This window comes from Diceros bicornis, chromosome 2 (genome assembly GCF_020826845.1).
Source record: "Diceros bicornis minor isolate mBicDic1 chromosome 2, mDicBic1.mat.cur, whole genome shotgun sequence".
Classification (NCBI taxonomy): Eukaryota; Metazoa; Chordata; class Mammalia; order Perissodactyla; family Rhinocerotidae; genus Diceros; species Diceros bicornis.
In genome coordinates, this window is record NC_080741.1 from 11,107,633 (window position 1) to 11,120,326 (window position 12,694).

Consider the following 12,694-nt stretch of genomic DNA (forward strand, 5'->3'; position numbering starts at 1 on the left):
TGTGAAATTGGCTGAAATAAGCCCAGCTTTATTGCTCACCATTTTCTGCATGCAGCCGGGGTAAGGCTATCCTGAGTACAGACGCTTGTAGAAGGGCCGATCTTTCTGAGCACTCCACAAGTGTGCCACCTTGTGGCCTGGAGGTGTACAGTCTCGTGTTACTGCAGTGTTTCTCCACCTCATCTCAGTGGACCATGGTGTTCTTATTCTTTCCAGTGAATTGTCTGGCTGCACCCATGGTGCTAATGATTCCCCAGCTTTTATCTCCAGTCCTAAACTTTCTCTGACATTGCAAACATGGATTTGTAATTATCTCCTAGAGTTTTGTGACTGCTAGTCATTTAAATTAAAACATGTCAGACTCAACTCGTTTTTATCACACTATTTTCTGCCTCAAACCTGCTTCTCCATCTGTTTCCCTAAGTATGGTCCACAGCATCAGAGCCACACTCTTTGAGTCATCTTTGACTTTATCTGTCTTACCCCCTCACTGCGTGCCCCACAACCACACTCACACAGAGCAGACCATGTGGTTCTCCCATTTAAATTCATTGTCTACACCTGTGCCGTCCAATGTGCTAGCCACTGTTGAACATTTCAGATGTGGCTAGTGACACTGAAGAACTGAATTTTAATTTAATTAAATTTAAAAAGCCTCGTGTGGCTAGTGGCTGCCATATTGGACAGCACAGGAGCCCAAGTCTTTCACATGGCGTGTAAGACCCTTCACACTTTGTCCCCAGCCTCTTTCTAGCTTCATCTTTAGGCCCTACCACCTCTCTCGTTATGCTCTAAGTATTTTGGATTTTATCGTAAGAGTGGGGGAAGTTGATGATGAATTTAAGCAAAGTTCAGGATTAGATTCGTACTTTATGGAGATCCTTCTGGCCACTGTGAGGCGAACGGATTGTAGGAGTCAAGAGGATCAGCAGGTTCTTGTGGTTGTCCGAGTGAACTGTGCTATGACGGAAATACGTAGATAGTCAAGAGATGTTGACTATTGTGCAAGCCAGGGACCTTGGGGCATGTTGACAGGCCTTGGTGATTAACTGGACTAAGGAGATCAGAGTGGTGTCAAGAATGCCTCCCAGGGCCCTGGCTTGCACAACTCAGGGAGAACGGAAGTAGAGAACTGGGTTTAGGGGTAGATTCATAAGTCAAGCTGTGTGTGACCTTGTTGGGTTTGAGGTGTCTGCGAGACACTCAAGTGGAGATGTCATGTGGACAGTTAGATCTCTGGGCCTCCAGACCAAAAGAGAGATTTAAGCAAGAGATTTAAATTTGAGAGTCATCAACATATACATGGTCGATACCATGGTCTAGAATGACATTGCCTAGGGAGAGGTTAGAGGTCAAAGGAGAAGGGCTGGAATTAACTCCCTAGAAACTCTAACTTTTTAAAGAGGGGGATATGCTGGCTAAGAAGGAGAGAGGAAAACCAGGAGCATGTGTCATGGAAAAGAGTGTTTTAAGGAGGGAGTGGTCAGTAGAGCCAAGTATTGATGAGACTTCAAATAGGAGAAGGACTAAAATGTTTCCATTTGATTTCATGACATGGAGGCTCCTAGAGACCCTGGCAAGAGTTGTGTGAGTGGAGTTGTGCAGGCAGAAGCCCGGCAGAGTGGGCTGAGGGGCATGTGGAACAAGGCAGAGAAACTCAGACAGTAAGTTCCAGCAGCTAGTTCCACAAGTTTGGCTCTAAAGGAAGGAGAGAAGCCTTGAGAGTCTTGAACATATTAATGCTGATGGAAGGTAGCCAGCAAGAAGGGGAACATAATGGCAGACAGAAGGGATGAACTGAGGAGGAAATTTCTGCAAAGGTGGGAGGGTATGGCCTCCAGAGGACTCACAGAAGGATAGACGTTAGACCAGAGGTGGAGCGCTTCCTCTCCCAAGGCGGGGGCGGGGGGCGGGGACAGGGTACAAATAAAGGCAACTGGGAGGCTTGGGGGGGCTCTTGAGTTCATTCTCTTCTATGATCTCTGTTCTCTCTAGAAAATGGGCAAAGTCACCTGCTGAGAATGAGAGGGAGGTGGCAGCACTGGGGGTTTAGGAGAATGGCAAAGAATTTGAAAAGCAGCTGTGGAAATTGGAGTGAGTTGATCCACTAAAGAGCTTGTCACTTTGATGAGGGTCCATTTGTGTGCTCGGCTGTCTGAGGGCAGGCAGAGAAAAAACAGGCTCCTACAGGATTTGTACAGGGCCGAAGCACAGAGGGGAAAGGGAGTTGAAGGTATTGTCAAGAAAATGACTGAAATAGTGAACTATGGAAAGTAAGTGGAGTAGCTAAGGATGTCAAGACGAGGCAGGGTTGATGGATTGGGGACAATGGGAGAGGTCACTGTGTTGAACTTCTAGAGACAGGAAGAAAAAGTCACGGCAGTAAATGAATAAATAAGCTTGATGGAGAGGAGGCTATTCCGGATAGTAGGATGTCTAAATTTGAGAGATTGGCGATGAAAGACTTTAGCAGGAGGACCTGTGAGCCTGGGACTGAGTGACTAGATGGAGCCGAGGGAAAGTCCCTGGGGAGGATGGGGCCCCGGCACTGAGAGAGATCATCCACCAGGAGGGTAGACCCACCAAGAGGGTTGCAGGAGCGCATAAGGAGGAAGGCTGCAAACCAGGTGCCACATTGGGAGTGCAGTGCAGTAGATAGATGACGGTAAGATGAGGAGGGTTAGGGTGGGATAGTGATGACTTAAAGGTGAGAGAGATCTACCCAAGGGAGAGAAGGAGCCATGTAGGACATGCACCCGACTTCCAGACTGACCTTCTGAGGCTGACCAGGATCTGGTTTGCAGTGGTCCACATAAAAGGATGCTCTTGCATCAGACAGAGAGACCCGCCTACACCATTACTTTTTGACTCAGTTAATTAGGTAAATTTAGTGCCAAAGTGAGATCCCCAAGTTCTGGAACGATGTTTCCTCTAAATGTTTTCTAATCTCTCTTTTTTAAAAAAATATGTATTTAAGCTATTATATGTATTTTAACATTAAATTGTATATATTTTAATATTGTAATCCACTTAAGCTCCTTTTTGGAGTTAAGTAGGCGTACAAATTAAGAGTAAATAAATAAATTCACAGCAGAGTCAGCAGAACATATTGGAAGAGCAATGCTACAATTGCGAATTCCTACCCAGCAAGTACAGTGAGTTCTGGTACTGTTGTGTTGTTTCATTCTTCCTAGCATATTGCCACATATAAGTGAATAATTAGCAAATATTTTTTAAACAGTTTTAATGATGATAATGGGGATTAAATACTTTCATTTTGTTAACCTAGGGTTTCTCAACCTGGCACTATTTACATTTTGGGCCAGATAATTCTTTGTTGTGGGGGCTATCCTGTTCATTGAAGGATGGTTAGCGGCATCCGCGGCCTCTACCCACTGGATGCCGTAGCGCCCCCTAGTGGTGACAACCAAAAAATATTTCCACACATTACCAAATGTCGCCAATGGGGCAAAATCACCCGTGTTGAGAAACGCTGAGTTTATCTGTTTAGTTTTACATATAAATTTGTCTACTTCTCCGTTTTTAAAATGCTTGTAACCAATGACAGACTCAAATATTTAGTGATTAGTTGCATCTAATTACAGATGTAACACACATTACATGTGAGCAGTGTTTCTAAAAACCTGTCCCACTCACATTTGGGCAATTGCATATTTTAAATGCACCAAGAAAACTCCCTCCATCCTCAGGGGGAGCACCAGAGGATTCTTTTTGTAAAATGAAGAATTAACCTATATTTTCTGAGTTCACATCTGCTCTACTGGGTTTTTCTAAGCAGGGCACATGGAGGCTATATCTATTTTGGGTTAGAGTGTTATTTATATATAAAAGAAGAGGAGAATAGGGCTAAATTTAGGTTATCGTTCATCTCAGCTCTAAAATTCAGCAGAGGATATTGAGTTGCCCTGAGTAAAATAGAGCAGCGGTTGGCAGCATGAAGAATTTCTTTTGCTTGCTTTTTAATTATTTCATTGCAGTGACAGATTGGTGGCTCAGGGAAATAAATGGGAACTTAAAATTGGTATATTCAGATCTAAACATCAGTTATACTGAATTCATTTCCCTGACTCTTACATCTTTCTTCTTTGAATTAAGATTTAAAGCCCACCGTGGCCCTGTGTCAACAAAAGTGTAGACGGACGGGGACTCTGGAGAGCAATTATTGTTCAAGTAACTTCGGTAAGAAAGAAAACCCAGCCTTTTCTCTTTAATGGGAAACTTGAGACCGCATGCTTAATGTCAGAGGAATTGCCATGAATGTGATGGTGAAGGTTCAGTAGCACTCTTCATTTACCCGGGAAAATATTTTCCTACAGACTAAGGTGCGCTGACTTGTGCTTTCACAACTGAGAAAAATATGTATTTTTTTACTCAGAAAATATACTGTTCACATAAACTTAATAATTCGACTCCTGGTACCTGATACTGCTCCTCTGTATGTTCTGGCTGGTTCAGTGTTCCTGAAAAAACCTGTATGCTTTTTTCTCAGATATTTCTCATGTGCTGAGTATTTTTTCACATATCTGTAATTCAACTTAATTAAAAACATACCCAAGATGGCCTCTCTGAGAAGAAATTCAGGTATTTCCTCTGTAGTGTCCTTCTAAAGTACTAAATTAAAACTTGGAAATCTGAAATCCTTTTGGAAACTCTTATAAATTGGACCTGAGGAGATACTACCTAATGACTTGGAATTTCTAGGAGTTTTTCCCAAATTAAAAAATTGCACTTGCTGTGAAAACCACTGAAGAGCAAAAGGTACCAAATTTAATTATGTTCATTATTTTTAAAAGGAACGTTTAAGAAATCTTATCAGGAAGCAAAAGTTGCTACAGCCTAAATAGTTTCCCAAAACAAAGGGCCTCCCAGAAAAGGCTGCTTGCTTTTCCTACAGCTGAAAGTGGTAGCCGTCTGCAGCCCAAACGAACTGTGTTGTAGTGGAGGCACCGAAGACTGTGGGGCCCTTCATCTTACTGGAGCTCGCAGGCGGAATTCAAATAACTGGCATAAACATGAAAACAAACAGCACCAGCTGTCATTGACACCACATCCAGTCTAGTCTTCTGTGGGAGGTGCTTAGGGAAATCTCCCTCCCCGTCCTGGGGAGCCACTGATTTCACTTGGCTCCAGACCGACATTTTGCACTGAGCACTCATCCCCAGGAGTCAAAGTAAGGCATGATAAGAATTCTGATTTTATCAGCTTTGCATACTACATAAGCAGTGAGTTCTCACTCTATCCTGAAAGGGTCATATCAGCCAAGTCCAAACCTTGATTTATTCCACTGTGACTCACTTCTGTGGCAAGATGACCAATTACTATCACCAGTGGCCCATTGGTTCTCTACCAGGGTTGGTAACACTCCTCTTGGGACAGCTTTTGGTTGTCACTAGTTGAGGAGGGCTACTGGTTTTTCTGGGCAGGGACAGGGCTCATAAAAAAGTCATTCATGGGGCCAGGCCCAGTGGCGCAGCAGTTAAGTGCACGCGCTCCGCTTCGGCAGCCCGAGTGTTTGCAGGTTCGGATCCCGGGTGCACACGGACACACCACTTGTCAAGCCATGCCGTGGCAGCGTCCCACATAAAGTAGAGGAAGATGGGCACGGATGTTAGCCCAGGGCCAGTATTCCTCAAGAAAAAAGAGGAGGATTGGCATTGGATGTTAGCTCAGGGCTGATCTTCCTCACAAAAAAAAAAAAAAAGTCATTCAGTGCAAGTCCTGCACCACACAGAATTGTCCCCCCAAAATGCCAGAAGTACATCTTTGAAAAACACAGCATCTTTCATTCTGTGGCTCAGAAGTGAGGCTCTTTTCTCTGAATGTCACAATGGAAAAAAGAGTTACATAATGAAAAGCAACTTATTTTTGCTAGAGATTTTTTTAAAGCAAGAAAATGTTTTAAGTTATACCTTCAGTTCCATACTTTGACTTGTTAAATAAGGTAAACAGAGTGGATAAGAAAGAGACTAGGAAAGACCCAGAAAAAGACAGATATTTACTGATAATTGAAGAGAAATAAGGACCTTTGGGATGAACCAAAGTTCAAGGAAAGAGGACAGCTAAAAATAGGGATGCAAAGAGAGACACAGAAAGGTAGATGCTCACCCGCACAGATGCAAAGACTCAGATCTCCGTAGCTCAAACCAGGTTTCTCTCCTAGGTATCAACCTCAGTAACGTTACAGCTCCGTGGCCCCTTTTGTCAACCTGAATTTTGGTGACGTGTACAGAATAGCTCTATTAGGGCTTTCTCTTTAACATTAAAATGTTTTCCATCTGAAACTTAGAAGAATATAAAATTATTTTCAGTTCTGCTTACATTTCCCTTAACTGTCACATTATTTCAAAAATGTTTTCTTCCGCAGTGTTGGCTGGCACTGTTATCACAACCATCACTCGAGGTGGGAGTTTGCATGCCACAGTCTCAATCATCAACATCTATAAAGAGGGCAATCTGGCAATTCAGCAGGCCGGCAAGAACATGAGTGCCAAGGTCATCGTGGTGTGCAAGCAGTGCCCTCTCCTCAGAAGAGGTGAGTAAGGAGGGAAACTTGGGTCTTTCTTCTACGGGAGCGTGGCGACAGAGAAGGGAACAAGAGAGCCTCTCTGAGCAAGTCATGGATCTTTCCGTGCCATGGCTGGTCTAGAAAAGTACATTCAGGGCTAATGTATTGCCCACTTTTGGTATAGAAGAGAAGCCTTTGGAGTCAGGCAGAATTGGGCTCTAATCCCAGTTCTTGTCATTTGTCGAAGAAAAAGAGGTAGTGGAAATGATGAATGAGTCCAAGAACATTTGAAAGTTGGATCAGCAGGGAATAGACATAAAAGGAGCAGTCTGGAGAAAGAGATTTTCAGTTATTGTATTTAAGTTAAGTTGCCAATACAATGTTTAGAGGAAAACATCCAGCAAGCAACAGGAAACTCAGAGCTGAAGTTCAGAAGAGAGATGTATATGTGGGCTAGAATTAAATATTTGGGAATCATTTGCAGATATAGGATCATTAAATCCATAGACAGGAATGAGTTTATTCAGAGAAATTATGGGAAAAGGAAAGTTACTCCAGAGCGAGAGGCACATGACTTTTTTTAAAAAAATGTTCTTTAACTTATAAAAGTAATGTATGTTCCATGGTTTTTAAAAAGCTTAAATAAGTAGAGAAAGTTATAAAATAAAAAGTGAGGCCCTTTCCCTTTCCCCAAAGGTACTGTTAAAAGTTCCTTCCAGAAAGTTCTATGCGTGTAAAGCATGCACATACGCACTTAGACAGATGGGATCATGCTATACATGTTCTACTGCAACTTTTCCCCCACACGAGGTATATGTAGACATCTTTCCATAAACAGCACATATAGATAGATCTCACTGTTTCTTTGGAATGAGAATAATGCCTGGTATTCCACTGTGTGATATATCATGATTTCTCTAGCCAATCTCAGCTCATTCCTTTCCTCAGTCTTGTTACACACCGCTTCCATAACTAAACCAAACCATACCACACACGCAGAGAGAGAAATATCGTCTTCACGAAAGCTTTGCTGTGAATTTAGATTGTTCAGAAAAGTCATGAGATCAGCAGCCTCGTGCTGACTCTCAGAGGGAATAGCAAAGGCTCTGTAAAAGATAAACACTTCTTTCCAGAACTGCCAGGAACAGCAAGTAATGCACATCTAGGTACTTGCTGTAAGGTCTCATAATGAAGCCAGCAGTCCAGCCTTGAGATGGCGGCCGCCAGCCCAGCCTACAGCGCGGCCACAGGCTCAACACCACTATGATGACAGTGTTAGCCCACAGAGGAAGGATTATGCAAGAGAAAAAGGAAACACATATTTCTCTTATGACACACAAGGGCAGAGGGAGAATAAAGGAGGTGGTAATACACACTTCCTTTATAACATTTTTCCGAGGCAATATAAATCTTCCAAGTTGACCCAACATACCTCAGCTTAGGCCCCTGTCTGGGCCTAACTTAGCCAAACACACTGATACATAAAAAAAATAGTATATCAGATATAAGTACTTTTCAGTACCTATTTTTGCAAGGGACTATAAAAATGCAAAAAAGTGTATGATCCAGTCATGCCGTCAAGAAACTTCCGTAGTATAAATGCTTGAGATGTTGAAAAAAGTTCAAGACAGCAACAGAAGAGAGTGGATCATTAGTTGCCAGATGCCTGGGAAGTCCAGAGGCATTCCGGGACTGTGAGAAGCCATCTGAGGACGGCATGTCAGGGAGCACTGGAGGCCCCCAAGGAAGGAGAGCCTCTCACACGGACACTGTGCGTCGTTTGTAGTAGACAGTGAATACACCAGACACACAGCACGGCAGAGCAGGATGTGACTGGATCTAATCCTTCCGTCCAGTTTCCTAGTGTTAGCACAGCTGGAACATATTACTCAGTTGAACTTTGTTTTTTGCTGATGAGAGTCTTAAACCAGATTTTATCCTAGATAGAATAAGTGTATAATTATATCATTTATAGAACATTTATCTAGAGGTAAGTTATAGTCTCAGTTGTTTCAAACCAACACACATAGAGAAAAAAATTAATTTTGTATCCTCTTTCTTTAGGTCTAAATTACATTATTATGGGCCAAGTGGGTGAAGATGGGCAAGGCAAAATCATGCCAAACAGCTTTATCATGATGTTCAAGACCAAGAACCAGAAGCTCCTGAATGCCTTGGAAAACAAGCAATGTTAACAGTGAACTGTGTCAATCTAAGCTGCATTCTGTCATTGCCTTTGAGAGATCTATTTTTTTCTCAGTATTAAAAAAATCTTATAAAATTAAATATTGAGCATTCAGAAAGATTTACTCTTCACATGATGCAGGTATGAGACCTCCGATGTCGCTGGTGGAAGTTCTGTGCCTGCACCGAGAGGAGCAGATATCTGATCAAAAACCTGCAGGTTTAGTGTGGTGATAGGAAACTGAGTGTATCAAGCGTTGACAGTTTGGAAGCAGTTTATTTATACATCTCTGTAAAAGGATATTTTAGAAATGAGTTGTGTGAAGATGTAAAAAAGAGATTTTATAAGTGCAATATTTATAGTGATATTTGTTTTACCTTCAAGCATTCGCTCCGAGGTGTTATATTCTTCTCTTGCATTTTTTAAATCAATGCTTAATAAAGTATTTTTAAATGATTATCTAATAGCCATTAAACTTGTTTTTATAGAAACTGAGACAACCGAAAAAAGAATATTCCCTGTTATTTACATACAAGGTTGTCTTTGTATCAGTTTACACTTGGCTAAAAAAGTTAGCAGTCCAAGAATTTCAGGAACTAGATGGATCCAGTGATGTAAATAGACTATAATTCTCTGCAGAACCAGGGAATGTTAGAGCTACAATGGGATCCCTCAGGGACCTAGTGCAACTCCTTCCTTTTCTAATAGAAGTTGAAACTCAGGTATATTTAGTGATTTGTCCAGAGCACACATCTCCCAAGAGACAGAGCAGGCAACCAAGCTCAGAAGTCCCCGTTCCAAACCAAAAGAAAGGGCCCTCTCTGCCCCAGGGGAAAGCCCTCTTATCCTGACTTGCAGAGTTCAGTCGTTGTTTTCCTAGCCTAAATCATAATTGGTCAGTTTAAAGGACTTGAAATTAGAGGTGAGCCTGATGCCCGTCTCCTGTTCATCCTGTTAACTGGACCAGGCAGAATCAATCAGCTAGGATGCATTCTGTCATTGCCTTTTTCACTCAGTAGAGGAAAAACTGTGGAAGGGCTCCCTTCATTTGCACAGAGCTGCTTAAAATGCAGCTGTACTTGCAATGGGTGTGGCAACCAGCCCGCCGGGAGGTTGCCAGCCAGAAGCTGTGGGAGAAGGGACAGCGGTCTCTATCTGAAGAAGGTAGAAAGAAAATTAGGAATGAACAAACACTTGGGTCACAAGGTCTCCCCTAGTAGAAACAATGTTTTAGAAATAGGGGAAAATATTCTTGTGGTAATAACAATAATTCTCAGCCCTAGAGGTGACCAGACATTTAAAGGGCAGCACCATGGAAGTTCAAAAGGAAGAATCTCTGTGTTGGCAGCTGAGTGAGTATAAGGAAGCAATGGATGTGGGCTGGCTGGCAGGGTTGGGAATCAGTCCTAAACTGTCCCTCTGGGATGCCCATCAGTAGCAGAGAATTCACCAGCTCAGGAAATGAACTAGAGGACCCCGTGGTTGTCTTCACTGGCCAGAACCACCTTTTCTAAAGGCTCTCTCAACCAGCTGGACCTCACGGAGCAGCTGCGTCCAGCCAAGGGGTAACTGGAATCCTGATTGATTCCAACCTTCTGGAGGTAAGTTAGTTACTTTCAAGAATGCATATTGTGGGACGTTGGAGTGATTACTAAAGATTTCAGTATTTCTTCCCTTTTGATAGAACTTCTTATTGGTGCATTACAGGGCAGCATGCATGCAGCTATCAGCCCCCTGCATTACCAGTGGAAAGACTTCCACAGATTTCTGAGTGGGGACTTGAGTGATAGTGAGGTAAAAATTGGGAAAAATCATCCAAACTATTTGTACCACTGACATCCTGACACAAGACTTGCGACTGGTTAGGGGATTAGTGGTTAATAACGTATGACGCTGGTTTGTCTTTTAATTCAATTATTCAAAACAGAGATAAGCTGAGCAGTGATGCTGCTCTTTCTGGTCCAACAACCATTCCTTAATTTCTTTCTTGTTTATTAAATCATTCATTTTGACTGAACTTCAGTTTCCTTAGTTATATATTGAAGGAGTTAGACTAAATAACTTCTGGAGTCCCATACTATTTTCTCTTTTAGGAATTATTTCTTTTTCAAATTTTATTTCTTTTTAAAGATAATTGATAAAGTTTTGTTTTTGTTTTTAGGTATTTGTACTTGGGGAATCAAATACACATGACAAGCAAATGAGTGACCATACTAAGACATCACGAAACATTTCAGAATTATAAACCAGACTCAGATGTGTTTCAGAGGGTCCCACTAGCTTAATTTTCATCCTTTGAATTCGATTCAACTCCTATAACAAAAATATAAGAATCTTGCAAAGTTCCCAGATCTTAAATTCTGTTAATTAGTTGGAAGAAATTTACTTTCTTTTTTCCTTCCTGTAGGAAAGTGCTGCCAGGCTCCCGTTACACCTTCTGGAATATTGAAATGAAGTAAACGAATGATAAAAATTCTTCTTTAAAGAAAAGCCCTATAATAAAACAACTGCTAATCAGGAAGCTCTAATGAAGGCTAAGTAGTATTAACCAGAAACTCTTTTTGCTTGAATTCCTGGACATATTTATATAAGTGCAAACAAATTTGCAAAAAAGTAAATTCAAGTAGAAAACAAACATTTAAAAAAAAAAGTTTGGCCTAAGTGTTCTAAGGCATTTATATTGAGCAAGAGAAGGATAAAAATATTGGTTAATTTAGGACTTTGATAACTTAAATATTTACATTAAAATATCTAGGGTAACCATAAAAGAATATAGAATTTGAAAATTTAGAACTGGCAGAGAAAAATAAAGACAAGAAATTAAAGAAAGTGAAATAGGGGCCGGCCCGGTGGCGCAAGCGGTTAAGTGTGCTTCGAGCTCCACTGTGGCAGCCAGGGGTTCGCAGGTTCAGATCCCGGGCGCGCACCGACGCACTGATTGGCAGGCCATGCTGTGGCGGCGTCCCATATAAAGTGGAGGAAGATGGGCACGGATGTTAGCCCAGGGCCAGTCTTCCTCAGCAAGAAAAGAGGAGGCTTGGCAGATGTTAGCACAGGGCTAATCTCACAAAAAAACAAAAGTGAAATAAGGGAAAATAGTACAAAATATGATGGTAGAAATGCAAATATATCAATAATTTCAATATCATAACCAGACTAAATATTTGAGTTAAAAGTCAAAGATTGTCAGACTGGATTAGAAAAACAAATTCCAGGGGCTGGCCAGGTGGTGTAGTGGTTAAGTTCACAAACTCTGCTACGGGGGGTTTGGGGTTCACAGGTTCGGATCTCGGGCGCGGACCTACGCATCACTTACCAAGCCATGCAAAAAGAGGAAGATTGGCAACAGATGTTAGCTCAGGGCTACTCTTCCTCACGCACACACACAAAAACCCCACAAATTACAACTATATGCTATTTGAAAGAGACATGCAAAACATAAGGGCACAGAAAAATTGAGAGGAAAGGGATAGAAAAAGATAAATATACCAGGCAAATATTAACCAAAACAAAACAGATGTGGGTTTATTAATATTAGAAAAAAATAGATTTTAAGGCATTACTCAAGATAAAGAGGGTTACAAGAATATATAACAATTCTAAAATTTGCATGCAACTAATAATATCCTTCAAAATATATAACTAAATCTGGCATAGTATAAATGGAAATTGACAAGTTTATCATCATAGTGGGAGATAAAGATATAAAAGATTTGAACCACACAGTTAACTAGATTTACCTGATCGACATATATAGAACAGAACCAAAAACACATTTTTAATCAGTATGGAACATTTTCAAAACTTGCTTACTTACTGCACCATGAAACAAATCCCCACAAATTTCAAAGAACTGGTATCCTACAGACATCCTTCTCCAACAACAATGAATGATTAGAAATTAATAACAAAAAGTAAAACATAGTAAAAAAGATAAGAAAAAAACCTGATGTTGGAAATTGAGAAATGTGCTTTTAAATAAT

At 41.3% G+C, this 12,694-nt stretch overlaps 1 protein-coding gene across 1 annotated transcript in view; it reads left to right on the forward strand.

The window, feature by feature from the left end:
- The window catches only part of PCOLCE2 (procollagen C-endopeptidase enhancer 2), a 69,443-nt gene extending 60,273 nt beyond the window's left edge, over nucleotides 1-9,170 (forward strand). Inside the window, exons 7-9 of the mRNA XM_058551520.1 lie at nucleotides 4,117-4,200; nucleotides 6,386-6,553; nucleotides 8,591-9,170. Of these exons, the coding sequence (XP_058407503.1) occupies nucleotides 4,117-4,200; nucleotides 6,386-6,553; nucleotides 8,591-8,721 (383 nt within the window). The 3' untranslated portion in view covers nucleotides 8,722-9,170. The remainder of the gene's footprint in view (nucleotides 1-4,116; nucleotides 4,201-6,385; nucleotides 6,554-8,590) is intronic.
- Nucleotides 9,171-12,694: the final 3,524 nt, after the last annotated feature.